This window comes from Dermacentor andersoni, chromosome 10 (assembly GCF_023375885.2).
Source record: "Dermacentor andersoni chromosome 10, qqDerAnde1_hic_scaffold, whole genome shotgun sequence".
NCBI classification, from domain to species: Eukaryota; Metazoa; Arthropoda; class Arachnida; order Ixodida; family Ixodidae; genus Dermacentor; species Dermacentor andersoni.
This window is the reverse complement of record NC_092823.1, coordinates 99,407,615-99,435,353: the sequence shown is the minus strand read 5'-3', so window position 1 is coordinate 99,435,353 and position 27,739 is coordinate 99,407,615. Positions and strand designations below refer to the sequence as shown.

Sequence of the window (27,739 nt, the reverse complement as noted above, 5' to 3'; positions counted from 1 at the left end):
TGAATTTTTACGATACGACTAATAAAAATCGGGCCCCTCGGTTAATTCCCTGTCATACCATTTATATACACATTATACATATATATATATATATAGTAGTTCGGGAAGCTAGAGCATTAAGTGCCAAAACCAAGATTTGATTATGAGGCACACTGTCATGGGGGACTCCAGATGAATTTTTACCACCTGAGGTTCTTTAACGTGCACCTAAATCTAAAGCGTCTTCAGCAGATTTAGGTGCGTCTTCAGCACCTAAAGAGTCTTCAGCAGATTCACTGGAATCTCGGGGCAGCAGCTGAGGGAAACTCTGAATAAAGAAACGAAGACTCGAGAGTGATGCCTGTGAAATAACTTTCAAGTTAGCCACCTCCGCATTCTTCAGTTGCATCCACATCTATAACGCTTCGCCTCGTCGCATTTCGGAAACATTTTCCGTGGAAGAGGCCTAACATGGTCGCTGACACTAAGGGCTACGTTGGTAAGTTGACGAGGAATCCCGTAAAGAGGCACTCTACACTTGCGATACTGTCGTCGCAGTTGTTCCGGAGAAAGTTCACTATGTTGTCCTGCTGCTCAGCGGTGCGAAAATAGCTTTGATGCTTCGTCGTGGAAATGTGCAGTTTCAAGTAGTCTTTGCCACCGTGCGACACGCTGGTCGCATCCACACATACAAAATGCAAAATGTTCTTTTCTTGATGTCGAAAAGCATGAATTCAGAAGGATAAGATCGTAAGAACTTCTGCAAATACTTTTTCTTGGGCTTTGATAGCACCAAGGCATCAAGCATGCGAGGATTGTAACTCTACACAGTGCACCGCACACACACAGCCTAGCCATACACACAAGCAGCAGCAAGATGCACCATGGCGGAAGGCATGCATGAAATGCAAGAGCTACATTGGCTCTGGCTTTGGTCAGCTTACTAGGCACCGTAGTCGGCTGCTTAGTCGATGATACCGATGATGCTAGTGCGGCCGTTGTTGGTGATGCTGACGATTACGATGTGGCTGTAGTTTCCACGGTGCCAGTTTTGCAAAAACCATTAGTGCGCAGAGACCACTTTTTGGGAGACATAAGACAGTGACCGTACAATCGGAAAGTTCGGTCAAAAATCTGGAGTCTCCCGGGCGAATCGGGAGGGTTGGCAGGTATGCATTCACTATAGTGTTACGAGTACTATAGCGAAGGGACCCCTCACAATAGTCAGTTCCTTCAGAGTTAGCATTTTCATCTGTCTCTTGTGCAGTGGTCTTTGCTGCTCATCAAGCATTTGGTTTGGCATCTATTAATTGGGTTGAGGCCTACCTTCCCATTTGCCTACATTAAAGAAAGAAGGAACAGATTTGTGGCTGGAGTTGCAAACTGCTCATTACTCTGTGCAGTTCAGTTTCTTCACTAGTGCAATAACAGGGTGTCTACCAAGTTCACATTTCCAAATTCCCCGAGTTTTCCAGGTTTTCCCCGAGTGCCCTTGCGAAATTCCCCGAGTAATGCAGAACTACCTTTTATGTCAAGATGGGCTGAAGCCATATCACCCGATGCTGTCACTCTCTAGTAAGCATATGAAAAAAATTTTAAAAAGAACGACTGAATCCAATTTGAATGCTAAGGAGTAGTGTTTATGTTATTCAAAAAGAGAATAGAAGGGAGGGGTTAGTAAAATGCACAGCAAATAAGATATCTTCGACAAAATTGCAAATCGAGCTGGCCATTCTCAAATTCGAATAAAAAGGTGATGCATACAGAAGCAAATATTTTCGAATATGAGCTATTTCTATCAAGTGATAGCAAGCTCAGTGGTATGAGGCCAGAACTCTGTCACAATTGACATTCTCTCTCAAGTGTCCCGACTTACTCTCAGCCCGTGAACAACGCCTTACTGTGTTTACCTGCGTTATTTTGGTTTATTTTGGTTTGGATGAAGGTCACCTGCCCATCTTGGCATCAGCCAACACTGTTTTTTGAGCTCAAGCTTCTTCAAAACGGGGGCAGCACACTTTCCCAGTCATTCCTCAATGTGTAGGTCCTTTCTGTTCTCGTCCTCCTTCCGCCACTCGTTGGCCCTACAGACAATTCGAAGCATCTTTTTGGTCAGTCGTACAGTCAACGTCCGATTTTTCAAACTGCCAAGGGGCAGTGAAAATGTACAAAAAATCGGCCAGTTGGAAAAAATGAATGCATGTCTTTTACTGCCCTTGAGGGCTCAAACCACCACAGGCATATTAAAAAAAGCTCTGAAGGCCTGTCGGTACACGTATTGGGCATATCGGTGCTCGTACTGTGACAGGAGATACCGAGTGCACACGTGTATAATGAAGGAATACATGCTGTGTCCCGTGACAATAGCCCCTTCCAACGCTTGTTATGCTTCACTGCAATACTTTTGCATCTGCTTCACCAAGTAACATTTCTGTACAGAGGCGAAGCTGACTTTTGGAAACCAGCTTTATGCAACACATCATACTTTCCCAGCTAAGCCAATCGCAATCGCAAGGCGGAGTCGGTGCCATTGCTGACAGCAGCAAATTCTTTCAATGGAAACGCTGCACCCAACGGCAAAAAGCTTAATAGCAAACGTCGAAGCAGCTAGGTCTAGCACTGCCACAGTGGTGGCTACGGCTGCCAGCGTATCTGGGTGCAAGAGCACCGGTTCGAGGCGGCGAGGTAAACAAAATGGCAGCGGTGGTGGCTTTGATTAATGCTGTTTCGGACCTGCAGCCACAGCAAAAAGTTCAGAAAATCGGACAGCGAAGGGTTCTTGCGTCCGAAATTTCAGACGTTCTTATACATCGACTCTATGGGGCACATGGTGGTGCCGCGAAGCCATCTAAATTATCAGGCATCTGGAAAGTCGGTCGTTGACTATACACTCGCAACTCCTTCAATCGACGACACAGCATCAACGACGATTCATTACAATTCCTGTCTGTTACTCGAGTCAGCACTACCGCGACTTTCGACCCTTTCAATAAAATTACAGCTAATTTTCACTTATAGAGGCACAAATTCCCCGAGTTTTTCCATACTCAAAATCCCCGAGAATTCGCGGTTTTCCAGGTTGGTAGACACCCTGAATAAACAGCTAGAAATTGGGTCCTTATGCAACCAGATATAATAGGCCTTCTCACTGTTCATTTCAGCACTGGGTCTGTTGCGCCCCGCTCTTTGCACTCGTCCTCACAATTCATAAAGAGATTGGTCTGCTGTCCATCCACAGACACACACATTCTTTATTGAAGTGGATTTTATTTAGGCCTTTCACAAGAGATGGCATCCAGCTATAGTCAGCAAACAGCCTGCTGAAGAGTACAACTCCCGTATAAATTATGCTGCTGCACAGTTCAAACTATTCACACAGGCTCAGGCATTGGATATGATAGGTGAACACAGAAAAGCTGCCCAATGCATCTGAACACATCAATACAACCACAATGTCATTTACAAGGAACCATGATATGCTTTAAGAACAGTGCCGGTTTTCTAGAGCACCAAAAAAATATGCAACAAGGCAAATGAAGCAACCCATGGCAAGCGAGAAATTTTTCTTAGCGACTGTTCTGAAGAAAACACTGACAGCAGTCCACTTCCACTTTAGAACAAGTAGAAGTGAAGCAGGCAAAACATTTGCGTCGTCAAAACTAAAAGCTGCGAAAAGCATTAAAAAGCCAATTTTGCTGGAAAAATAAAAAGCAAGCACTTCCTAGCCATTCCAAATTACAAGAGGTGTTGACGGCCACTAATCTCAAAAGTTGCCGAGCTCGCCGGAGAGAGAACTGCGTGCACGAACGCCTACAATTGCAGTCTAGGCTACACAAGTCCGTAGCACCCAAGCTGCAAATAAAAGCGCTGGGACGCAATTTCAAATCTGGCCAAATCACACTGCAAGTCGCGGAAATTCAAGAACACTAGAATGCAGAAATGGCCACGAGAAGGGTGTTCCGCCTCCCCGCCACGCACTACTACAGTGGCCTCAGGAAGCTTGGAAACGCGTCGCTTGAATTTGCTTCTGGAAGAGTGGGCCCATCTCACAGGAAGCACAGTTCGGACAAGCGCGACAGAGTTCCGAAAGCACACAGTGCAGTACAAGTGTCTAGTGCAGGCCGGAAACTGCGGCAGTCGTGGGTCCCGTGGCTGGTAGTGGTCGTGGCTTTCCATGCCAAAACTTCACTCCCCTTGGACAAACACTCACCAGGGTCAGCGATTGAGTTAAAGTACAGTTCCATGGTCAAAGGCTAAAAGTGTTAAATATAACTGTTCTGACCACTTGTAGAGGCGACAGCCTGTTGCATTGGCCCTGCCTCGAGCACTGCCTCACTGATTGGGCCGGTTCTGGGGTTGGCGGTATCTGCTTGCAGACTGTTGCTGGCCCCTGTTGGACAGCAGGAGGGCAGCCCGAGAAGTCGGAGTCGCAGCCGGCATCGACCGGGGCAGACTTGATGTGCTCAGGCTCTTTCGCATTCGGCTCCCCATGGGCCGAGGGTTGCTTCTGATGCTGCTTCTCAGTGCCGCTGAAAAAAATGTGAGCGCTCATGTTAAATTGTGTCACAATGTGTTTTAGCGAAACAGGAAGCAAAGGGAAGAACCACATTTTGCCACATAAAGCAGTGGGCGTTCCACTTAAATATGTCACTGGGCTTTCTTTGTATCCTAGCACTATGATGATCAGGTGGATGACACTACAGACCCTTTTCACGAAGCAGTTTGCTCTAGAGCAGTGGTTCTCGGCCACCAATGTGTCGGGGACCCCTTGTGGTCTGGTGGAGTGATGGGAAACCCCTTGCAGTGACAGGGCGGTGCAGGTGAGGAGAACGCGGGGGGGGGGGGGAGTTTTGCTGCACAACTTACAGCGTGACACAGGTGCCTTTTATTGCTACCTGGCAAAGTACTATATGGTCAAACAAACAAAAGCACCACGTCAATTCAATTTGGACAGCTTGTTGATACGTGGTGCAGTCAAGCTTGAAGGGTCCTGCACCAGGTCTGGCCATTTTGAGCTGACATGCGCAGAGCATACAATGCGCGCTAACGATCGTGTTTGCAAAGTATTACATCACTTCGTGCTGCGGAAAGGTCTGAAATTTCAATACGAACGCTGTTTTCCCTTTCCCTCGTGGCGACCGTGCTCCAAGCCGGACGGTGACGTACACGTGTTCCTGCGCCTACGTACTCGTGTTCGCAGTGTGACGTCAGTCATCGAGACACGTGACTTCGAGAATTATTCAAGGTAACATCTGTTATTTGTGTGATCTGTTGCTTGAATTGAATTAAAGCTTAGCGAAATAATAAAACACACAAACTTAATGTCTGCATGTTTTTGTTTTATTTTGCACCGCAGCAAGAGAGATGTACTTCCGTTTTGTCTGCTTGTCCCCACCGTCATGCAGTCGCGCGCGCAGACACCAAGCTGTCATTTTCTACCACGTTCCAGCGTGGGATCATGCTCTGTGACCCACTCAGAAATGCAAATGAGTGCTCTCGTGCATCTGAGTGCTCGAGCAATCATGCTCCGTCAGAAATGCAACTGGCTGATTGCTAATACACTGCTGCGTTCATGCTGCAAAATGCAGGGAACAGAAGAAGAAAGATGTGTGCAGTAGTAGACTGCAAGAATAGCAACTGGCATATAGGAGAATGGAATAAACCTGTGTGACCAAGTCCACGAACTGCCGCTAACAAGACCAACCTGTGCGCTCTGCGATGCATGGCTTTCATTGAGGATTAATAAAAGAAATGCTCATCCACCAGCGCTGTATCGCTAACGTACAAAAAAAGGACTTCAACCCCAGAACGTCGGCAGAAGTGAGCACTGCTTGTTACTCAGTGACAAAGTAGCGCCGTTTCCCAACACAGTAAGTTCCTTGCACGTTATCTACGTACATCCAACCAGACACATTTAAGCTTGTGCCTAATCTATTGCCCATGTATCAAGATTAAGTGAACGAAATCAATGCACTGAAGCGTGGGTGACAACTACGACAGCATATGAATGTTCAAAGCTGAATGTTTCACAACAGTACACAGAGCAAGTGAGTGGCTAGCAATAACAAGACTGCTGAAAGCTATTACAAGATAGAGAACATCTGTGCTCCAAGCCTTAATGATGTGCATGAAGAACAAACCTACCGCAACTGATCACACCCATGAGCAATTAGTAAGAAAGTGAACAACCAGAGGGCAACTGCACCTAGGCATGCTACAGGGTCAGAAACATAAGCCACTGCTTCAAAGTTATTGGCAAATAAAAAATGAAGAGCAAGACGCTATAATCCCGATTTCGGAAGCGAAAAGTCTGGACAGCTTGGAAATTTCTAGCCCCGCTTCTAGAACTACATAGACTGCTCACAACATTTTGACAAGGCGTAATGAGCTCAGAAAGTTCTTACATGTTCTCTAAATCTGCGGCCAAGGCTTCGTGTCATCCACGCAGTCGCCATCTATGATATCTGCCAAAACAGTTTTGCCGAGCCACACCGAGCGTCATGGGCATCCACTGTAAACACCGAGGCAATCGAGGCAGCTGAGGCAACCAATGGACATGTCACCACGTGATCGACAATGGTGGCAACCCAGGGACCACCGTGAAAAGGGCCCATGTCTCCTTTCGTGAATAAGAGTGCAAGCAACCAAGGAAGCTTTGAGGCAGCTCTGGGAGCAGTAAATTTTGCGCTTTGGAGCAAGTTTTGGAACATGAATTGTCCATTTTGGAGCAGTGAACCCGCGTTTTGGAGCAGCCTAGTAAAGGTCAATATGAGTGAAATACAGGCGTAAAAAGAAAAGGTGTTCCTTATTCGATTTTCGGAACACTATTAGGTTACGGCAGATCAGTTCTGCGGAAGCCTGCAAGGCAAGCAATGTTCATGACAGGGAAAAATTATCCATATGACTACAGCATGAAGCTACAAAGAAACCTATACAGGTTTCTCAGAAACCACCATAATATTACTTACCGGATGAGCTAACTAAATGTGGCCTCGAAAAAAGTAAGTGAGGGCTTTCCGTTCTTAGGCTTGTTATGCTAGTCACGTTTTCTTTTTTTTTTAATTGTGAACAAGCAACTATGAATTTTAATGAACTGACATTTATTATCTTACTTATTCAACAAGCTGCCAATGCAAAGGTTGTGGAATACATCATGACCGATAAGAATATATGTCAACCTAGGTCTTGTGTCGCCCCTTTTTTCTGAAAAGAAAGAAAAAGCGAAAAACATTTTTTCCACATGATGACGCGTCCCTGCACCAGTAATATAAGTGGCCTCAGACGTAAACATCATCAACATTGTGTATATTACAAAAGAAGTGCAAGCCTGGGTCACGGTCTTTTAACAGTTTGGAAAGTGAATTGTTACAAGATCACGCTACTTCACATGTGATAAGGGCCAAAGATACGCACCAAAAACCGTTGACACAGGGAGAAAAAGCCCGGCCGCTCGTTCCCAGTGCCAGAGTTCGATGACGTTTGCGTAAAGATTATTCCAACCTTTTGTGCGCAAAAGTGTTGTCACGGTTACAGCGTTTCTTCCTCATGAAAGAGTCTTCACTAATCGTAGGTTGTTTTAAACGCTGTTATCAGTCATTTGTCAACGTCATCCAAACCTTTTTCAATGACATCTCATCGATTAGGCAAATTTATAAATTCAGCTAATTAAACATTCGTGCACAACGAATGAGAAATATTCACAGTAGCCACCATGAACAACACTCAAGGTATAATGAACGCTGTTCGCATAGTGCCCTCTGGTAATTTCTAATTCTCAGCAACCTTAAGTCAAGCTAGTAAATACCGCAGAATACCTACCGTGAATGCTCAGTGCCTATAGTGCTGGGCTGGTAAACAGGAGGTCATGGGATTGAATCCCAACCACGGTGGCCACATCACAATAAGGGCAAAGTGTGAAAGCACCTGTGCACTTAGATTTAGGTGCACGTTAAACAGCACCAGGTGGTCAAAATTAATCCGGAGTTCCCCACTACGATGTGCCTCACAATCAAATCACAATTTGGCATGTAAAACCCCATCATTCTAGAATATCGTAGAATAAATGAAAAGTGACACACCGGTCATTGCGTGTTTGCCAGTATTTCACATCGCTTGCCGAGAAAAAGCTCCGATATATTTTTGAAAACAACAAAAGGATGAAAATTTTCGCTGGCTTTCTGGTCTGCATTGACCAATATTTTGAACAAGCTCTATTATTCAGGCTTAATCGTGGTTCTGCTAAAGGCACCATAAAGCCAGTATAAAACTGGCAACCAATATTTTGCGCGCCGAACGATGGTTTATTAAAATTTTTGAACACAATCTGCACAAGTCAGGTCGTGAATATCATAGTCACGAACGCAATTTAGGAGGTTTGCGGTTTCGCTTAACGTTTCATTACAACCACAATTTGGCCACTAAGGTTGACTAAACGTGAAACATTACATCCTCGGCTTCCGTTCTGCGGCGGCAAGAGCCCAATATTGTGTGGTGCATCTAGGCGGGAAATAGTGTAGCCCAAGCAAAAATTTGAGCGACGATTGCGGTTGCCATTAGATATTTGTGACCAAGAAGTTTCATAAAAGCAATCGGGTCATTTGTTGGCGTGCCCCACTATCATTCTGGCAAGCAGACATGGTGCGCGTGCTAAATAGACTTATAATATCACACGCATGGCATTCTCCCAATAATCAACACAGATGCACCAATAGAGTGCAATACTGAGTGCAAAGATTTATAACAAAACTGCACAACCTTGTTCATTCAGCGTGCCTTTCCATCCCGACTGCCCCATGAAACGAGCGCCAGTTCAAATAATCTTTAACTGGTCCGCATAAACGCAACCACATAAAGTATTCGTAATGCATTGTATAACATAAAACTGCTTTCATTTTCCTGTGGCCTCGCTACAATTATGCCACCAAACAGACCCACACTCTAAGGACGCCGACGCTGAAACGGATTGCTTAGGCTTGGATTGCAGGGCTAAACGCTAGCCAACGCATGTCTATGAGCTGTGTGGTTGCCACTGAAAAAGCACTTCCTGCTAAATTTTGCAACTGCGTTCGAAATTAGTGCTTTGACACAGGTTGGCACAGCTCTATGGTTTGGTGCAAGATGGCGCAATTGACGCAGCACTTCGATCCCTGGTGGATGAGCACCACAAAGCATGAGAACATGGTTTTGGGATTGGCTCCATCATGGACGAAGCTTTCAAGTCTGCCACTGGCAACCATTTTTTGTTATAACAGTTCTTGTGTAGGTATAGTCTAACATTTTTTGTTTGTTGTTACCCCTCTTTGTAAAGCCCCGAAGCCCTGAAAGCAAATAAAATGTCAAGTTTGGAGATAAGTGAAATTACGAAAATATAAACCTGCTGGCCACACACAGACCACACAAAGCCTTTCCAAAAAGGCACTAGTAATATCCCCAGCCATGTGCGTCGGCACCCATCACACCGGCGTCTATGCACAACGGCATTACTGTCAATGTGCCAAGACAGCTTGCTTGACATGGAGTCCGAAATAACTCCTTCCGGACATTCAAAAAGACAACACAGCTACTTTCTGTATTGCAATGAATTCCACACTAAAATTCACTTTGCAAACAGAAAGTGAACTGTGGAAGAGAACAATTGCCACGCCTTTAGCAGACGCCCCAGAAGAATGCGGCATTTATGCCTCACCGTCACTGAAGCAAGTGTCCTCATCAAGTGATCTTACTAAAACCATAGAGTTTCTGAAAATAACTAGCGGGAAGTGTGGCACTAGTGCAGATGACAGCTGCAAGTAGGGTGGTTCAGCCTGCATAGGAATGATGGTTATACATAGATTTGGCTAAACTTCATCCTTCTGGTTTCAAACGACTTTGTGACTATGTAAACTTATCTTCAACAAAGTACTACGTAATAATTAACCAATGTTAAAGTTGTCCGACAGCAGGATTCGAACACAGGACCTCTAGTCCAGAAGCCGAATAGTGAAGCCATTATGCCACGGACAAGCGGAACTGCTGCAATACGCCTTTTGCATTGTGCTGTGGCGCCACCTTGGCGGGCTCCGCTAGAAACAACATGTATGGCACTGGGCTGCAGCAGGGCGCAGAGAGGCACGCTGCATGAAGCGAGCAGAAATGGATTTGTTAATTCATCAGCAATTGTAATTTTCATTTTGTGGGATTACTATACTTTCTGGGCAGGACACCGAAGGCTGCAACGTCTGTGACACGACTTACAAATGCAAGTCGTTGAAATACGACGACGGGCTTTCGTGCAGCGATGCTGACAAAACCAGCCACCATGAGATGTTCCTCTGAATGGACACATCACACCGTAACGCGATTGCCATGCTTCTGTTCCTACTGTTACTAGTTCGTCGTACTCAATATGAATCCAAACATGCTTTGCAAGTTCAAATGCATGAACGTGAGCACTGACCAGCTGCCCGCATCAAGTTCAAGCTGGGGTCGATTCCACTCAGGGGAGGTTAGCCATATCGTAGCAGCTAACTTCTTGCATTTGCCACAGTTAGAAGTGCACTGAACATATGCCAATAGTATGATAAAAACTGCTTTTATAGTTCTGTTTTGACTACGTTTGGTGGCCACAGCTTTTTCAAGGGATGATACTATACGCAGAGCACTTACACAACACAAGAACGGCGCATCTGTTTACATCAGCACGTGTACAGCCACCATTCGCTTTTCACTTAAAGTACACTAGAAACCCTGCACCACTGAGACGAAATAATGACAAAATGCTCTAAACATTTATGAACACTTCTCATGAGCATATGGGAAGTGTTGTACAGAAAAACTTGGTTAATTCAGATTGCGCGGGACCGAAAGAAAATGTCTGAATTAACTGGATGTCGAATTATGAAGGGTATCAAGAAAACAATGAACAAATGTTTACTATGTCCACACGTTTTTTTTTTTTAATTATTCAGCAAGTCCTGTTCATACTTTGCACAAAAGCAGTGCGGAAGCAGCAATTCATGTCATCTCGTGACTCATTAGCGCTTGCAGCGGCAAATGCCTCGCCACTTCCTTCACAGCGCAGCCACGGCGCGCGCCTTCATCTGACATACGTCTTTCACTACTGTGCACACATCTTGATTACTTCCCCAGTGTCACCAGGTCGCCCCCCGTCGCGATGTAGACGGTGCTATTCATTCTGGACAGCTTTGCAATGAGCAAACTGTTTGGCACAAACAGTACGGGCGAAATTGCGTCCGCTCTCAACGCTATCTTGGACTGGACGGCAACCTTGTAGTTCTGAATATGCACCGTTTTCTGCAACTGCAGGTGAAACCACAGCCGCTATCAACGTGATCATGAATGGAGACTGTGCAGTCATCAAGGCACGTGGCCAATGCGGTGCTATGCACAGCAGTGAACTTAAGAATAAAGGCTATAAAGGCATAAATATGCACAAAGCGTTATGGCATTGCTGTCATTCCCATAAAATTTCCACTGATGACTATGGCGATGTGAACTGCGCCGCTTCGTGTCGGAGGACGCTAACGGCGTTTTCGCTCTTGTGCGTCGCACATTTGCGGCGCTCCGCGCTCGCCGAGCTCCGAAAGTTGTCCAAATTAAGGATAGTTTCATTGCATTAAAGAATACACATGCCTGCCGGGACCAGAGAATGAGTCCGAGTTATCAGATTTTCAGAATTAACAAGATTTTACTATATCGCACCGAGACGAGAAGGCATGAACGTCCCTGGCACATAAAAAATGGCGACTATGTGGTCGTATAGGGGTGGGCAGCTACTGCCCATTTTGACAGGTAGTTCTGATTTTTGATGTTCTTCATCAGCCATATAGTTTGCATCTTCGATGGCGTATTGCTAGGGTAAACTCTGCACATGAGCGCTCATTTAGAGAGGGCGTATGGCTATCAAGCAAAAATGTTGATGCCTGCTGTACTCGTGTGGCAACAAGCGATGCTTACGCTACAGTATCGAAAGGGCCATCACTCGTTCCTTGTTTGGCATAAGAGGCAAACTGTGTATTGTCATGGTGAAAAATTTGTTACCGAGAAACATACAGATCTACCACTCTACGTAGTTGCACTTCGTTGGTGGAAGTGCCGGCGAGTGCGACCGACAGCCTTCAATCAAAAACAATACGCACTTTGTGTGTGTGCGTCCTACTATGCTGAAAGTGGTTCACTTCAAGTCTGTATGGCCAGGACTAAACTACGAAAGCAGATTCCTTCATCGTACTTGCTTATCCTGTATTTGAGGCCCGATGGTAGTGGACGAAATAGTAGGCTGTGTTAGGACTAATGATGCTGCGCTGAACGAGACTGACACTGCCTCAAAGTCAACGTGGACGGCTGGCAAGGGCTGCAAATCGTGCATTTCAGCTTAGGAAGTACGTTTTGACTCAACTTGAACGTCAATAATATATATACAGAAGTGCAGTTGCTGCGACATTCGCATCGTCGGTGCGATGTTCTCACTCGGCAGCAGATTGCACGACGATCCACACACTGGCTTTGTGGGCGCCGTGGTTCTGCTGAACCATCATTCCCATTGTAAGAATCTTTAGCTGAAATGGTGATGTGGACTCGCATGCTGGCTTCTTTTGGATGCAGTGCGTGGGCAGATCGTGTGTGCTCAAAAGTGCTGGTCATATTACTCAAGGTCACGTTTTATGCGCCATGACCACATTGATGTGTCAGTGACGGATGCTAAATGGGAGGGAAAAAAATAAAAACAACTGCCTCCGAGCTCACCACTGCTGTGCGAGGCCACAACAAAGTGGCAGCAAGCAGCAAACAAGTGCACTAGAGCAGTGATAGAAAGAAAGAATGGGAGAAAGGTCCGAAGAGGTGTGCGGTCCAGGAGTGCGTCATCTCCAAGAGCCTGGTGTGCACACACTCCCACAGACCAACAGTCGCGCAACATTTCCGTGCACGATTCATCTGCGGTGGGATGTAACACTGCTGCAGGCTCGCAGCGACGATGACATGGTTATTCTCTAGCGTGCGAAACTGTCCCGTACGAACCGTGCATTACTGAATTTCTTTGGAGCGCAGATAACGCGCCTCACCCCCTACGCCCAACAACAACGCCAGTGGTTGGCAGCGAAGCACCCAGTGAGCACTTGAAGCGTTTGCACATCTCAGATCTGCAACTGATATGCAGGGGTGCACGGTCATTAAAAATTACTGAAACCCTGAAGCGTCCACAAATTTCATCGCTTTCCTTGTGCTATTTGTTTACTTGCCGATGCATTATCTTGGGTTCTGATGGCACTTGAAGCAAGCCTGTCTTTTGCCGCCAATTTTACTTTTTTACCCTTTTGTGATTGTTGAGATTGTCAACAATGCAATGGGTGTGATCCCAAGTTTTTGTACCACCTCAGGTGCTGTGCTGACGGTGGCGATTTGTGTAGTTAACATTTCAGTGAAGCGATATCACTGTGGGTGATGGGGACAGGGCTGGTGCATACTTGTAATCACAGCCATTCAGGAACATTTGCTTCTGATGGTTATGCAGCTAATTTTTTTACAGCTAATTTGCACAGTGGAGTCGCAAAGGATATTTTGAGTTCTATTACGTGCTGTGAAAACGTAAATAAAATTTTCGGGAAGTTATTTCAAAATATTTTTGTTTGGGGATTTTTTTAATTCTTATTAATCTGAAACATTAGTTAATAAGTTCACAGTAAGGAGACTTCACAATATTGGTGCATTACATGTCTAAGTTGGGCTTACTGGCCTGTCACAGGCATCATGCTCGGGTGTATGTCTCGATTGTGACTTTTCTTCACCAATAGCAGTGCACGCACATGCAACGAATATATATAACGAAGGCATTTTAGTGCCTGAAGTGACTGCTACGACGAGGTTCAACTGCACATCAATTAGCTTTGCAGAACTGCAAGAACACCAATGAGGAACTCGCAGTATACATGCTGAATTCAATAAATATCGGTCAGCGCTACTTATCCTATGCCTTAACTCTTTCCTTACCGCGCCATAGAGCATCGATCACTATGGATCGATGGTTTTGAATGCCCCGCCAAAAATAAAACTCCGCTGTTACGGACGTGTGGCGCCATCTGGCCAGTAATAGAAGAACTACTGCGCACTTTCTATATGTTTTTTTGCGTTTTAGCGCGAAGGCTCCTGCGAGAAAAAAAAAAGCAGCGGAGAAGGTAGCGAGGAGTTTTCCCAACATGCCGCCGAAAACGCGTCGCGCGCCGCTGAAAAAGAAGTCTTCTCAAAGTGATTCCGCTGCTTCTGATGCTCATATTATCGATATGAGCAGTAGTGAGGAGTCCGTAGAGGACGTTGGATCATCGGATTTCGACTCCGACAGTGATGATTCCTCTACACAGCCCGGACCTTCAACTAGCGTGGCAAGGTAAGCATAGTTTCGGATGTCAGTGTTGTTGTTATACGATGCGCGTGCTTTGTAAATGACGACACCTGTTTACGTTTTTCTTTTAGGGTGTCAACTACATACGGAGGCGATATTTTGCCAAACACGCCGTGCCGAGTCAGGTTTTCACCGAATCGCGCACCTGGCATACACCTGGACGTGACGCGCCGGAGTGAGACGCGGAGGTTTCTTGGTGCACTGGACATGTTCATGATGTTTTTTACCGCTGAAATGATTTCCACTTTCTGTGCACACACAAACAAGTATGCGTGGATGAAAATTTTTGAGAAACCAAGCTATGCTCAGCCAGATGGCTCCTGGCTAGAGGTCACGCCCCCTGAGATGTTGCGCTTCATTGCGCTATTGATTTACATGGGCATCGTGCAACTTCCTAGACTTCACTTGTATTGGAACACTGGAACAATCTACGGCGGTCTACTTCCAGGGAAGATCATGAGCAGGAAGCGTTTCTTCTCCCTGCTTGCTTTTTTGCATGTCTCGGACCCTGAGGATGACAGTGCTGCTTCAGCTGGCAAACTGCGGAAGGTACTCCCACTACTTCGAGAGATCAACGAGGCGTCGGCACGATTTTTTCAGCCACGGGAAGCCCTTTCAGTCGATGAAAGGATGGTGAAATCCAAAGCACGCTCGGGAATCAGGCAATATATTCGGGACAAGGTGACAAAGTGGGGCTACAAATTGTGGGTTTTAGCTGAGTCAGAAACTGGATACACCTTACAGTTCTTCGTTTACACGGGCAAGCGGGAGAGACCGGGACCGCATGGATTGGCTTTTGATGTAGTGGGTAAGCTTTGTGATAAATATTTAGGACAGGGATACAAAATTTACATGGACAATTTTTATACTTCGAAGCACCTTTTCGAACACCTCCTTCAGTGCAAAACGCTGGCATGTGGAACAACGAGAAAAGATCGTCGAGGCTTCCCTGGCGATCTGAAAGATCCAAAATGGGAAAAGAAAGCTGAACGTGGAGACATTCGTTGGATAAGGGAAGGAAACGTCTTGTTTCTTCAGTGGAAGGACCGCAAGGCTGTAAGTCTCATGAGCACCATTCATACAGCCAATGAACATGTGCCTGCAAAGAGACGTACAAAAGTGGGCAACAAGTGGAGCGAGAGGACCATAAGAAAGCCCTTGTTGGTACATGAGTACAATGCAGGTATGCTGGGCGTTGACAAATCTGACCAAATCATTGGAACGTACAACGTGCTTCGTAAATGTGTGCGCTGGTGGAAAACACTCTTTTTCCACTGCATAGATATTGCTTGTGTAAATAGTTTTATTCTGTTTCAAGAGCATCGGAAAGGGCACCCCGACATTGCTGAGCTACGTCTGAGTGCCCGCTTTGACCAACTTTCTTTCCGAGAGATGCTCATCAAGCAAATTTTGAATCTTGATGATGATCAACCGGCCAGCATCTCTTATCTGCCACCCGACTGGGTTCGCCACAAGCCTGAGAAGGTCGACAACCGAAGGAACTGTAAGCAGTGCTATGAGAAAACCAAGAAAGAAGTGAAGACAAATGTTTTTTGCAGCACCTGTGAAGCGCACCTTTGTTTTACGACTACGCGTAACTGTTTCGCCGATTGGCACATGCGTCATGGGCGCTGAGTTCAAAGGTCGGTTGAAAATATAATTTTTTAGCTAGCGTGCTCAAATTTTCAGGAAGTGTACCTGAGTTCATGGACAATCATTTGTATATCCCAGTTTTTTTTTCTTCTATGTGTGGTGAAGTGTAGTGTCAATTTCGTGTCTTCGCATGTATGTTTTCCTTACTTTTCTTCAACTTTCAGAGATAAAATATGAAAAAATGTCGCAGTGATTACTTTGTATGTTATTACATTGGAAAGGCAAAACAATCAGCTACATTTTCATATATAACAATCCATTGTACAACAACATTTTCCCAAGAAAAAAAATGATATGTAGACACATAGCAAAAACGGCCGTTTTCTGCGGTAAGGAAAGAGTTAACACTACTCAAGCATGGCTAAACTCACCAAAATTGCCTCGTGGTGCCGAGTTCTCTTTGTGCACTCCGGACGGACGGTACTTGGGGAAGGGCCGGCTCACAGTCTTGGATGTAGACGGCTGTGGAGAGGTTACTGGGAAGACAGAACGAGCAACAGTGCCGTGGTAAACAATGAGGCCACTGGAACAGCAAAGACACTGCAACACAGGACATTGCAATGTTGACGTGAGAAGGGACAATCGTCACCAACCCAGTATTCAGAGAGTTTAAAAAGAAGTGCCGACAACAAACCTTTTAAGCTTAGAAACTCTACCGTAAGCTTCATTGCACATGAAAATATGACAGCAAGTATGAAAAGCAGAAAAACACTAGCATCAAAATAAAATGTCTTCCGAAAGTTGGTCTCAAAATGGCAGTCAATTTCTTTTTATCCGAGCAATGCTGAGCAATTTCTTGCGTGAAAATGCAGTTTACGTTTACCTTTACCTATACTAAATAGGCAATAACGACATATATACAAAATGCTACCCAATAAATTCACAAATGAATTTGACAGCACAATAAGCCGGTCACTGTGTACAGCATTCTTTAAGGAGCGTAACAAACAGATTGAAAATAACTCAGGCAGTCGCCAAGCATCAGCTCCACGAGCGAAACAGGGTGCATATACAGTCAACGACAGATTTTTCAGACATGCCCAATAGTTCGGATGGCTTCGCGGCACCACCCCAGAGTCAATGTACAAGAATGTCTCAAATTTCAGACGCAAGAACCCTCCGCCATCAGATTTTCCAGACTTTCTGCCGCGGCCGCAGGTCTGAAACGGCATTAGTCAAAGCTACCACCGTCACCAATTTTGACTACCTTGCCGCCTCGAACCGGCGCTCTTGCACACAGATCCACGGGCAGGTGTAGCCACCACGGCGGCAACGCTAGGCGTAGCTGCTTCAGCGTTCGCTGTGAAGCTTCTTGCCATTCGGTGCCACGTTTTTCATTGGAACGATTCGCCACTGTCAGCAATGACACTGACTCTGCCTTTGTAATCCTCGCCAATGGCTTCAAAGCTCGGAAAGCACGACGCATTGCATAATGCCGGTTCCCGAATGTCAGCTTCGCTTCAATACAACAGTGCTACGGGGTGAAGCATATGCAAAGTACTGCAATGAAGCATATTATGAGTGAGAAGGGGCCATTGTCACGGGACACAGTATGTACTCCTTAACTACACACGCGTGCATACGCCATCTCCTATCACAATACGAGCACCGATACGCCCAACAAGCGTAACTGGCAGGCTTTCAGATCTTTTATGAACGTGCCTGTGGCGATTTGAGCCCTTAGGGGCAGTAAAAGACATGCATTCATTCTTTTTTCTCACATTTTTTCGGCCCCCAGGGAGTCACGACAAATTGTACACCGACTGTAGTTGGTGAAAATGGTCACCAACTACAATCTGTACAGGTTTGTACTTTAAAAAGCACCAATACTGTAGTTCTTGGTGTCATTCCCTAGGTATCGCTGTTTTCTCTTCTGCTCTTGTTTGTTTAATGCAATTTCATTGCTTTCTCCTTTTGTTCTGCATCTTTTTTTTTTTGCTGTTCACTACAGCAAGGGTCCCCCAGGAAGGATACCAAGGGAAGAGCAGAACTGGATCGACATGGAGGCTTCTAGAACTAAATCTATAGGTGGTCACACTGACTGCTGTCTCGGTTGCAATCATGAGCGATGAATTCTCATCCTTTCTGAAAACCTTCTGCAGCATTCTGAGTCTTTTTACCCTTGCACTGTTCAAGCAGCTTGGGCTCAGAGAGAGACTGGTAAAATGGCAGAAGAGCCATTTACCAGTCTACTAGCTACATTACTTGCCAATTTGCATTTGTGGTCTGGTTGACCACAAGCGTTTGCTGCTTCGTGCTTTCATAAGCTTGTGGGACCAGCAGGGCAATGTTAATGGTTTGTTTACGTCGCATGATAAGATGTTCCCACGACGACTCTATGCATTTCGTCAACCTCGGAGTGCTTTTCGAGAGCCCTGCCATAGTAGGCAGTTAAGTTTTTGACAACATTCTTCGTTAAGCCTCTTTTGCCACCAAGAGGCTGGTCTTTCTTGCTGCAATTGTAAAAAGAGCAGATCACATTCTTTTTTTTTTTGCACATGCTTGATTCAATCTTTGTAAGTGAGATGAACCATAAATGCCAGGAATGGACGACTGCCAGCACAGCACACTTTGTTCGTATAATGAAGGTAATTCTTGGGAAGTGAGGGCCCGAAGAGCTTTAGTGCTGCTTCAACTTCCATCATTCTTACGTTTAGATCTAGTATTATGGTCTTGACGCCCCTGTGTCTGCTTCCTCTGGCTGTAGCTCCTGTCACCTTCCTTAAGCCCTAGCATTCACCCGTGGCATCAGTTTGATAGAATAGAATCCAGCAGTAACCCTGTATAAAACCCTGCAACAGTTCCAATGCCAATACGAGATGTGTGACCACATGTCGTCCACATGGCGTCATACACAACAGCCACATTTTCAGTGAACCCTAGTTCCATTTCTTCACATGTGCTGCACACAGTTGTAGCATCCCTGAACACGCTTGCTGCAGCTGCAACAGGTTGAAATACTTTCTTCAGATGCGATGTGTTCATTACCGACGAAAATATTTTCAGTGCCGCTGAACCCTTGCAATGCTCTTCATGGCTTGCATTCCCCTCAAATTCATGTCAAATGCTTGGCCGCCATTAAAGTTTTGCGAGTGTTGAAGACCACTCACTTTGAACAGTGCATGCCGCACGGGCAGCAGGCCAGCAATAGCTTTACAGCCAAACCAAGTCTTGTGCCCAGCTGCACCCAGATTCCAGGCTGAAAACAGCTTTGGTGTGCGGTGTTCCTTAACAGTTCATTCAGCGGTGGGATTTGAACCCCCCCAAGAACTAATTGGCTAATCGGCATGCTGGACACCACATGACGGGAAAGTCAGCTTTGAAGCTGCCGCTATAAATGAGAGGGGGACCTCTTTTCTTTCTTTCCTTTATATATGTTTGCTCAGTGCTTGAGAAGGGAACTGGTGTGGAAGAATAAAGGAAGAAAGAAGCAGCTTTCGAATGACACCTACGATGGTAGTGCTCTGCAGCAGGAAAGACCAGAGATGGCTGTGAACTCCATTGTGCTTGTGCAATTTTCAGCTCCTTTGTCCCAAATTCACATTGACGAAATGCTTTTTCTTGGGTACTTAGAACATTTCCAGCCAAATCATTTTGATACAGTACAGATTAAAAGTTACGGATGCTGAAACACATTTCCAAAAACCGATTTCACGTTCTAATCACCACGTCTCCCTTTAAAGATTGCAGAAGGAGCCAGAGGTGAAAGTTTTTGCACTGAACTTATCCCTCTGAGACGGGAGTAGCTAGTAAAAAGCACATTGGGGGAACCGCATTAGGTGTCAAGAATTGATCATACTTTGAAAGTTACTGAAATTTCTTTGAGGGGTGGCACTTTCTTTGGTGCATGCCATTCAGGATTGAAACTGTAGCACAATATGTTTGTATAACATCAAATGATGTCTTCTTTTCAAGTTTTAAGTTGCTAAAAAGATTAACTAGACCTATCCCCAATTCTGCGATGCCTTTTAAAAGGTAATAGAGGCACCTCACAATAATAATATTGAGAGAAAGCCTGGAAACACCCCTGCTGAGAAACGCGGGAGCACAGCGAATTTATTGCTCACTTGGTTGGAACACTCGCAACCTTGGAGTGTCGCTCACAAACGTGTCATTCGCCGTGCCCATCTCCATCGAGCTCCAGGATGGTGTCGCAGACGCCACGGCCATGTCCGCACTTCCGCTGCGTCTGTGCCGGCGCGGATGCGGGGAGCCGTTTGGGAAACGGACGAAAGTTGCATCGCCCGTGTAGTCTGACCCAAAGCCAACAAAAGAGAGAGGTACATATGAAGGCAGGATATCTAAAGGCATATAGAGTTAATGGAACAAATTCTAGAGAAAAAGCTCCCTATGGCGCTCATTCATTGAAATCGGTAACCGCACGGGCGCCTCCACGTTGCTACTGTGTGCAGGCTCGCAAGCACAGAAGACGATAAGCGATTCAGACGAGACACGTGATCAATGTGGTCGTGAGCCTCCCTCGGTATGGTGGCGCCATCAAGTTCAGGTTCCTGCAAATGCATTCTCTCGTGCATCGTATGTTTTATATCGTAATTTTATAAATAGCCATCAGATCATATTGAAAAAATGTAGAGTGAGCTTTACACACTGTCCTTGTACACTTGCTACACCTAAATGCTTCTTTTCGCATTTTTTAAATCTTTAACATTACAAAAATGGGAGTTGGCAACATGGTTGCACTTTTGCAGTTGGCCCTTTTTTTCGCCCAATTTTAGAGTTGGTGTACTATGTCTAAGGCACACGTGAAAAGCAATGCAGATTCAGTTTTACATTGCCTCATGCACTGAAAATGGCTTGTTATATCAGAACAAGGCAGAAGTTCACAGGTACATGGACGCATGAAATTAAAATTAAATTCTGGGGCGTTATGTGCCAAAACAACAATCCAATTATGAGGCAAGCCATTGTAGAGAGCTACAGATTAATTTGGCTGGAATATTAGGTTCAATACGAATACTCAAATCAAATCGAATATATTGCTCGCTGTGTGGGACCAAACAAGGTTCTTAGCATTTGGTTCTATCTAGGAATATGGGGTTGACTCTGTGCTGAATTTTGTGACAATTTCGTGCTGCTAACATAATTTTGCCTGTAGAGCACACTTAGCCACTTGACGTTCAGACCTTGCAGAAAAGCCAGCTTCTCAGTAGCAAGATGCACAGGTTTGCAAACGAAAATGCACTTTCCGGTTTCTTTTTTTTTTTTTTTTTTTTCCAGTGCCACTCCTAATTTCGAGCTTATTGCTTGACAGCAAGTGCGATGAGCAACGACTGGCACAGGGTCAAATTCCTCCGAGTTCACTGGCATATTATGCGGTATAAGGCACAGGCTGGCGAGGATAGCTCGTGGGAATTACTAAATTTTCCAAGTTAATTAACATGAGCCAAATACACAATGTTTTAGTATAACCGCTTACTAGTCGAGTTTTGTTAACATTGAAAATGCAATTGCTATGTTCCAACATAACAAATTAACCCAACTTATTAATAAATTCATGTGCATATCATTTGATACTTGATTTGATATTCGATGCTAAGTGTTTGTATTTGATTCGTATTCGAAAATTTTGATATTCACACATGCCTAAAATTAAGCCAGCTTGCTATTAAATGCACATGCATATCATTATTTGACATTCAAAGTTAAGTATTTGTATTTGAAAATTTTGATATTTGCACACCCCTACATATAACGGACCTTTCTCGTTGAATTGGTATGGTTCATTCCAACAAGCGTCAACTGCACAGGCCTTTCCAACCATTAAACAACAAACTAGCCCCGAGTGGACGGTCAAAAATTACGACAGCACACCGAGTCAGTGCCGGAACTTCACCGTGCTGCCGCCACCGGTCTTTTGTTCTTACGCCTTTTTTCGGCTCATATCGATGACCGAGAGGGAGCTGTTGCTTTGGGGCCACAACGCGGACAGAATCTGCAACTGCCAAAAGAGAAACCTCACCTTCGAACGCTTCCTCCAGGTTGCCGGATGGCAATGCGGCAGACTTTCGCCGCACCGTGGTCCCTAGCCGCCAGCAAGGAGCCTGCAGCAGACTCGCAAGGTCCAACGGACCGTCTGTCGCCTCCTCCTGCTCGTCAGCCCATTTGACACCAGGGCCCTTGGCCTGGCAAGCGGGGACAAACCCACGAGAAGGTGAGAGACAGTTATGACTTGAGCTGTGGCTGTTCACTGAAACACATTCACCCCTCAGCTGGAAAAAGAAATACTACCTCTTCGTACATAGTCAGTACTGTGGAACCAGCCGTTTCATACATAGCAGTCAGCGCTGCGGAAGCCAGGCAAGTAGCACAGTCGCAGAAGGCTCGCTCCGCGCATATCTCAGTGCAGTTGTTTCTGACCTGCAACCCTTTCTACAGAATAACTACTTCAAATGTTACTAGTTCAGCTTGTGGACGTAAGTTTATCTCACATGGCGTGACATTTGTGTACCTTGGTGCGTCCAGTATGTGGTGCAAGCGACGCACTCTGCTCACTGGTCGCATAAACATGTTGCTACACTCATTTGGTGGCAAATAGGCTCAGATATCCGATAACCAATGCAGGGCAGTATCGAAAATATATGCATTTTAGATACTATTCTAAATACTCCATGGGCATCTTGTATCTGTATCATGATACGTCTGGCAAGACGTATATCAGTATCTGTGTTTCCGATACATGTAAGAATGTATCGTGCATATTACGGTACAAGATACTGTCATCATAACATCACCGTGCGAAACTGTATAAGCGTTGGCTGAACTCGACTTCTCAAGCCGATACTGTTGCCACCAAGCCACCCGAGTAAAATCTGGCAGCAACATTCTTTTATCTTTCCACCAGAGAACTGCAGCGAGGGCAGGTGATGAGGTCTGCGAGTCTCTATTGGTGGAGCAGTCACGTGGTGGCACTGGCACCGTCTCAACAAAAATGTTGACATTCTTGTAATTAGATGGCAACCTGCTAGCTGGTCAGCAAGCACGGCAGGAAGAACTGCTGACAGCTCAGCGTATAAAGGTACGATGTTAAGAAACTAAAGCAACCACACTAAATTGTATTGGAATTTAAAAAAAGAAATGAATACTGGGGTTTGACGCACCAAAAGCACGATATGAGAATGAGGCATGCTGTAGTGGTGGACTCGGGGCTAACTTAGACCACCTGGGGTTCTTTAACGTGCACCCTATGTACAGTATGCAGGTGTGCTTGCGTTTTGCCCCCCTTTCGAAATGCAGCCGCCACGGCCGGGGTTACATCCTGCAACCTCGGGCTTAGCAGCGTAACACCAAAGCCACTACACCACCATAGCAGGGTTGTTTTGGAATCTAAATATTATACTTTCAGCAAGGAAGAGAAAAATTTTGAGATACTGATAGACATTGTATTCACATGAAACAAGGTTGGTCAGAGTTAAGAAATTTCTAAGCAAACATTCCTGTGCATACGCATTTGCTGCTACATAGTATAGATCTACAGTCGAACCCAGTTATAACAAACAGTGTTATTCAACGCTATTTGTTCGATATATGGAGTAGTTCGATGTAACCAAACCTGCTTATAATGAATTTCAGCACCAATTTTGTTATACAAAATGATTGTCTGATGGCTGACTTGATTTTAGAGACGGGATTTAGCACACCTTCGGAGTCTTAAAATGCGCTGCAGGATCAGACTTTCTCGTCGCTCTCCACGAGGCGAATTATCTCAACTTTGTCGGAAAGCGGCAAGGCTTGCCGCTTCTTCGGCGCCATTTTGCAGGACGGAGTGCCAGAATGCAAGCACCAGAAACGTAGGCACTGCCAAAGTCACAAGAGCAGTTACAGCAGCGCAACTCACAAACAAAGGAGAACGTGGACACCGAGGACGTGGAAAAGTTCGTAGGCTGTCCCCTCTCGACACCCGATGCCCGAAGCTTTCCTAAAGCGCGATAGGTCCACAGCCGATCGCACATAATTGTTCACGTGGTAGGTGGCTGCCGAATAGGGGCGTTGCAAAGTAAGGCTAGATGGAGGCATGGCTGAGAGGCGCGGCTGCACAGAGACTGTATAGGACACTACCCGAAGCAGCTGTTCGGCGACAGATTGCACGCGCTCAAAGTTCAATATATCCAGTGTCTGGTTCATTATAACAAATACATTTAGCATGCATCATGATAGGAGAACTTCGAGTGTTCGATAGAGAGCATATTTTGCTCTATCCGAGTTCGTTATATTCGTGTTTGACTATTTGCGAATGTATCTTAAGATACTTCGATACAAGCGAAAATTATCGCATCAGATAAAATAATCATGGTAGTACAGTCGCCGACTGATTTTCCGGACTCCAAAAATTCTGACATGCCCGATTATTTGGTCAGCTTCGCGGCACTGCCATTCTCCCTATAGATCATAATGTATAACAACTGCCAAAAGTTTGGACACCTTGCAACCTCTCGTCTGATTTTTCGGACACTCCTTGAGCCAACTTGATCGAGAGCACCATGCACCGACTCTGACCGGTGCATGGTTTGACTTGCTGAACGCCATTTTTGTTTTGAACAGAGCCTCCTTGCTGCCCCATGAAGTGGCGCTACTGGAAATCCCCGCTCATCATCATCGTTTCTGCCTGGTTCGATAGAGTGGCTCTACAGCAGTTCCGGTTTCAGCTTAGTAAGCCACATCAAGACAATCCAGCAGCTGATTTGTTTCTTCGCGCACGACTCTGCGAGCCGGCCACATTTCTCGTTTGTGCGACTGGTGTTGGCACGGTGGTGTTTGCTTTGTGTGCTGTGTCGAGATTTCGGTGATCCAACGCGGCATACATAAACATTGCGTCAAGTGTCTAATGGCGCCGACAGTGCCCGCGCAGACTGCGCTGGGGAATGCCGGCAAGCGGGTGGCGGGAGGCCTAAGATTTGTCGCCTTCCGATGTGCTCCCTACTGACGCGGAAAATGTTCTGCCGAGACCTGCGCAGTGGTTGCATTGCAATTCCGGACACCGTCTGATTTGACAGTTTCACAGGTGCTGACACTGCTGTATTGACATGCGCAAAACTCGGCGACGGCGAGATCATTCGTCAGGTTTCTGCTGCACCGCCGGACGATGACGCACCATGTGCTACGCTGCTGTCACATGCGGAGCGTGTACAAGCAGTGACTATGCTTTCAGCCGCCTATAGTGACCGTACGACCCTCTCAGAGATTCAGGCTTATCTGATTGCGCGTAAACGGAACAGCGTGCAACGGCGCATTCACAATTTCTTCAAGCCTACTGAAAAGCCCGAATAAGTGCATGGAAATAAAAGATTTCATTTTTTTTCTTAATCTGCTTTTTCGGACACCTGTTTATTCGAACATTTCCGCAGTACCCGTGAGGTCCGAATAAATGGTCGGCGACTGTATCTTGTATCTGCATCTCAAATACTTGTTGCCCAAGTATCTTGTGTCGTATCATGATGCAATTGCAAAGTATCTTTGCCCAGCCCTGGCAATAACTTTTCATGGACTAAATGCAATACAGTAAACGACCGATTTTTCGGACCCTCTAGGGAACGTAAAAACGTCCGAAAATTCAGGCAGTCCGAAAAAATGAATGCATGCAAAAAAACGCACCTCTTTTTTTCTCGGATCTAGAGGTAAAGGGCGAAGTACCACGCTTCCGAAACCCTGCCAAAGCATCAATGAACGTGCTATAAAAAGAGGCATTCAAAAACTCTGTATACAGCCGACTGCCGGTTTATGTACATGTCCATCGTCGGGCAGCCAGTGTTATTGCCGCAGTGGCTTGAAGAACTTGTTGATTGTTTGGACGGCGTTCCGGTTGCATGCGATCATATTCACCTCGATCTGAGCAAGGGTCATGTCAGCACTGTACACTGATGAAAGAGTCAACAGTGCTCGCGTCAACTCGGCGCTTGTAGGCGGCGCAGGCATTGGCTCCTCATTTTCAACATCGGAGTCTACTGAATCCCCCACAACCTGACGGACTATTCCCTCGTCAGTCAGTTCTGCGCAGAAGTTGAGCTCGTTGTCAGCATCAACAAACTGTTCAAAAGTTATTTCCGTGGCTACGGTACTGCTTTCCGCGCTTCGATGCCATCGGTGAGGACGACGAAGACGAAGTGGGGGCCATCGAAGGCAAGCGAAATCCTCAAGTTGCGAACAGTGGAGTTCGCTGACGAGCATCGAAGCACCTAGGCCTAGCGTCGCAGAGCACACTTGACACAACAGCACAACCACACACCACGCTAGCCAAAACGTGGCCTGCGCAAACAAACGAAATAGCACCACAGAACACCTATATAGCGCCGCTCCGGAAACTCCGCCGGAGGCGGAAGTGCGGCCATTTGCGACGATGAACATAGCCAGCGTGGCCAGACCACATAGGTGTGTGACGGCTAGATTCGGCTAGTTGTGGTTCAAAGCGGTGATATGCTTGGGCTGCAAGTCGATTTCCTTCGCAAGGGCGCTGTGCGAGGAGCCAAAAAGTCCGGAAAATTGGACGGCGGGGGGTTCGAGCATCCGAAACTTCAGATGTCCTTATACATTGATTCTATGGGGCTCGTGGCGGTGCCGCGAAGACGTCTGAAATATCAGGCATGTCCGAAAATTTGGGCGTCCGAAAATTCAGTCGTTGACTGTATTTTGAGATACAAACCTAAGACAATTTTTGAGAAAAGTCAAGTATCGAAGCAGTGGGGAAAGTGTCTCTAGGCTTTCTAGCATTGTCTGCTCCGTATGAAATGGCGAACAGGGGCAACATTGCCTGGGTATCCCTTTTGAGGGTGCTTTCACAAGGCAGCGTTCTTGGCATGAGGCCACGCCTCAGCTGAATTGGAATGCGACCCAGGCATTTAAATGCCAGATATGCGCTTTAGGTTGGCTTTGTCCAAGCACGCTGTCGTAGCACAGTGGCAGGGATGCAGTCACCCACAGACGACAAGGCGTTGGCGCTAGCCTCACAAAAATGCTAGTCCAATCGAACCTTGCGATAACAGAAGCCCAAGACAATCAAATTTTCACAACAAAAATATTGTCGTATTCCTAGCAAATGCCCATCGGAATCGACGCATTTCGTATCTCGACGATGAAATGGCCCTAAACTGCAATAACGCATTAACGAAATTTGACGGAACGTTAGTCCCCATGTTATCTACTCATGTAAAGCAAAGTCCAAAAAAGTGCTCAAGTGCATTTTCTGCTGCTTAAAACTGTAAAATACTGCAACAGCACGCTTCCTTGGCTGCTATTTTTGTTTACAATATCAGCAAAGCATCGGAAGCAATTGCTGGCGCTGCAAACACGTCGTGGCCACCACCTTGTTCACCGATTGATAACTTCAAATGGCACAGCCACACAGACCTGTGCAGACCGTACGGTACAGAGAAAACTGTGACGTGCAGAGAAAACAAAGTCCACATCCCACCAAAGAGGACTTCTTTTAAGGTGTCTGAAACTGCAGGCCACTGCACAGGCTGCCACACCTACAGCCGCGATCGAGAAGCGAAACTGCATTGCGTCACCAAGAGTGACCATTTGAGAAAGGATTCGTCCCCTGAACCAAGCATGCTTCAATACCACACAACAGTCATCGCTAAGGGTCTGGCTATTTGCCCGAAGGTGCCCATATTCTGAGTGAATCTATGTCGGCGATACAATTAGTTTCTTGAGATTTCGTGTCACAGCACCGGACTCGTCAGCGTCGACAGGAGAGTT

The 27,739-nt window shown here is 45.9% G+C and overlaps 2 protein-coding genes across 2 annotated transcripts in view; one reads left to right on the top strand and one right to left on the bottom strand.

Moving 5' to 3' along the window:
* Window positions 1-3,226: 3,226 nt before the first annotated feature.
* The window catches only part of LOC126544470 (uncharacterized), a 53,549-nt gene continuing 29,036 nt past the window's right edge, over window positions 3,227-27,739 (bottom strand). The window contains exons 13-16 of the mRNA XM_050191800.3: window positions 22,008-22,170; window positions 20,095-20,280; window positions 16,399-16,503; window positions 3,227-4,508 (exon numbers count right to left, since the gene is read on the bottom strand). Of these exons, the coding sequence (XP_050047757.1) occupies window positions 4,312-4,508; window positions 16,399-16,503; window positions 20,095-20,280; window positions 22,008-22,170 (651 nt within the window). The 3' untranslated portion in view covers window positions 3,227-4,311. The remainder of the gene's footprint in view (window positions 4,509-16,398; window positions 16,504-20,094; window positions 20,281-22,007; window positions 22,171-27,739) is intronic.
* On the top strand, window positions 13,956-16,211 carry LOC140213565 (piggyBac transposable element-derived protein 4-like). Its single transcript, XM_072284794.1, has one exon. It carries the CDS (start codon window positions 14,582-14,584, stop codon window positions 16,007-16,009), a length of 1,428 nt encoding a protein of 475 aa, XP_072140895.1. The 5' UTR covers window positions 13,956-14,581; the 3' UTR covers window positions 16,010-16,211.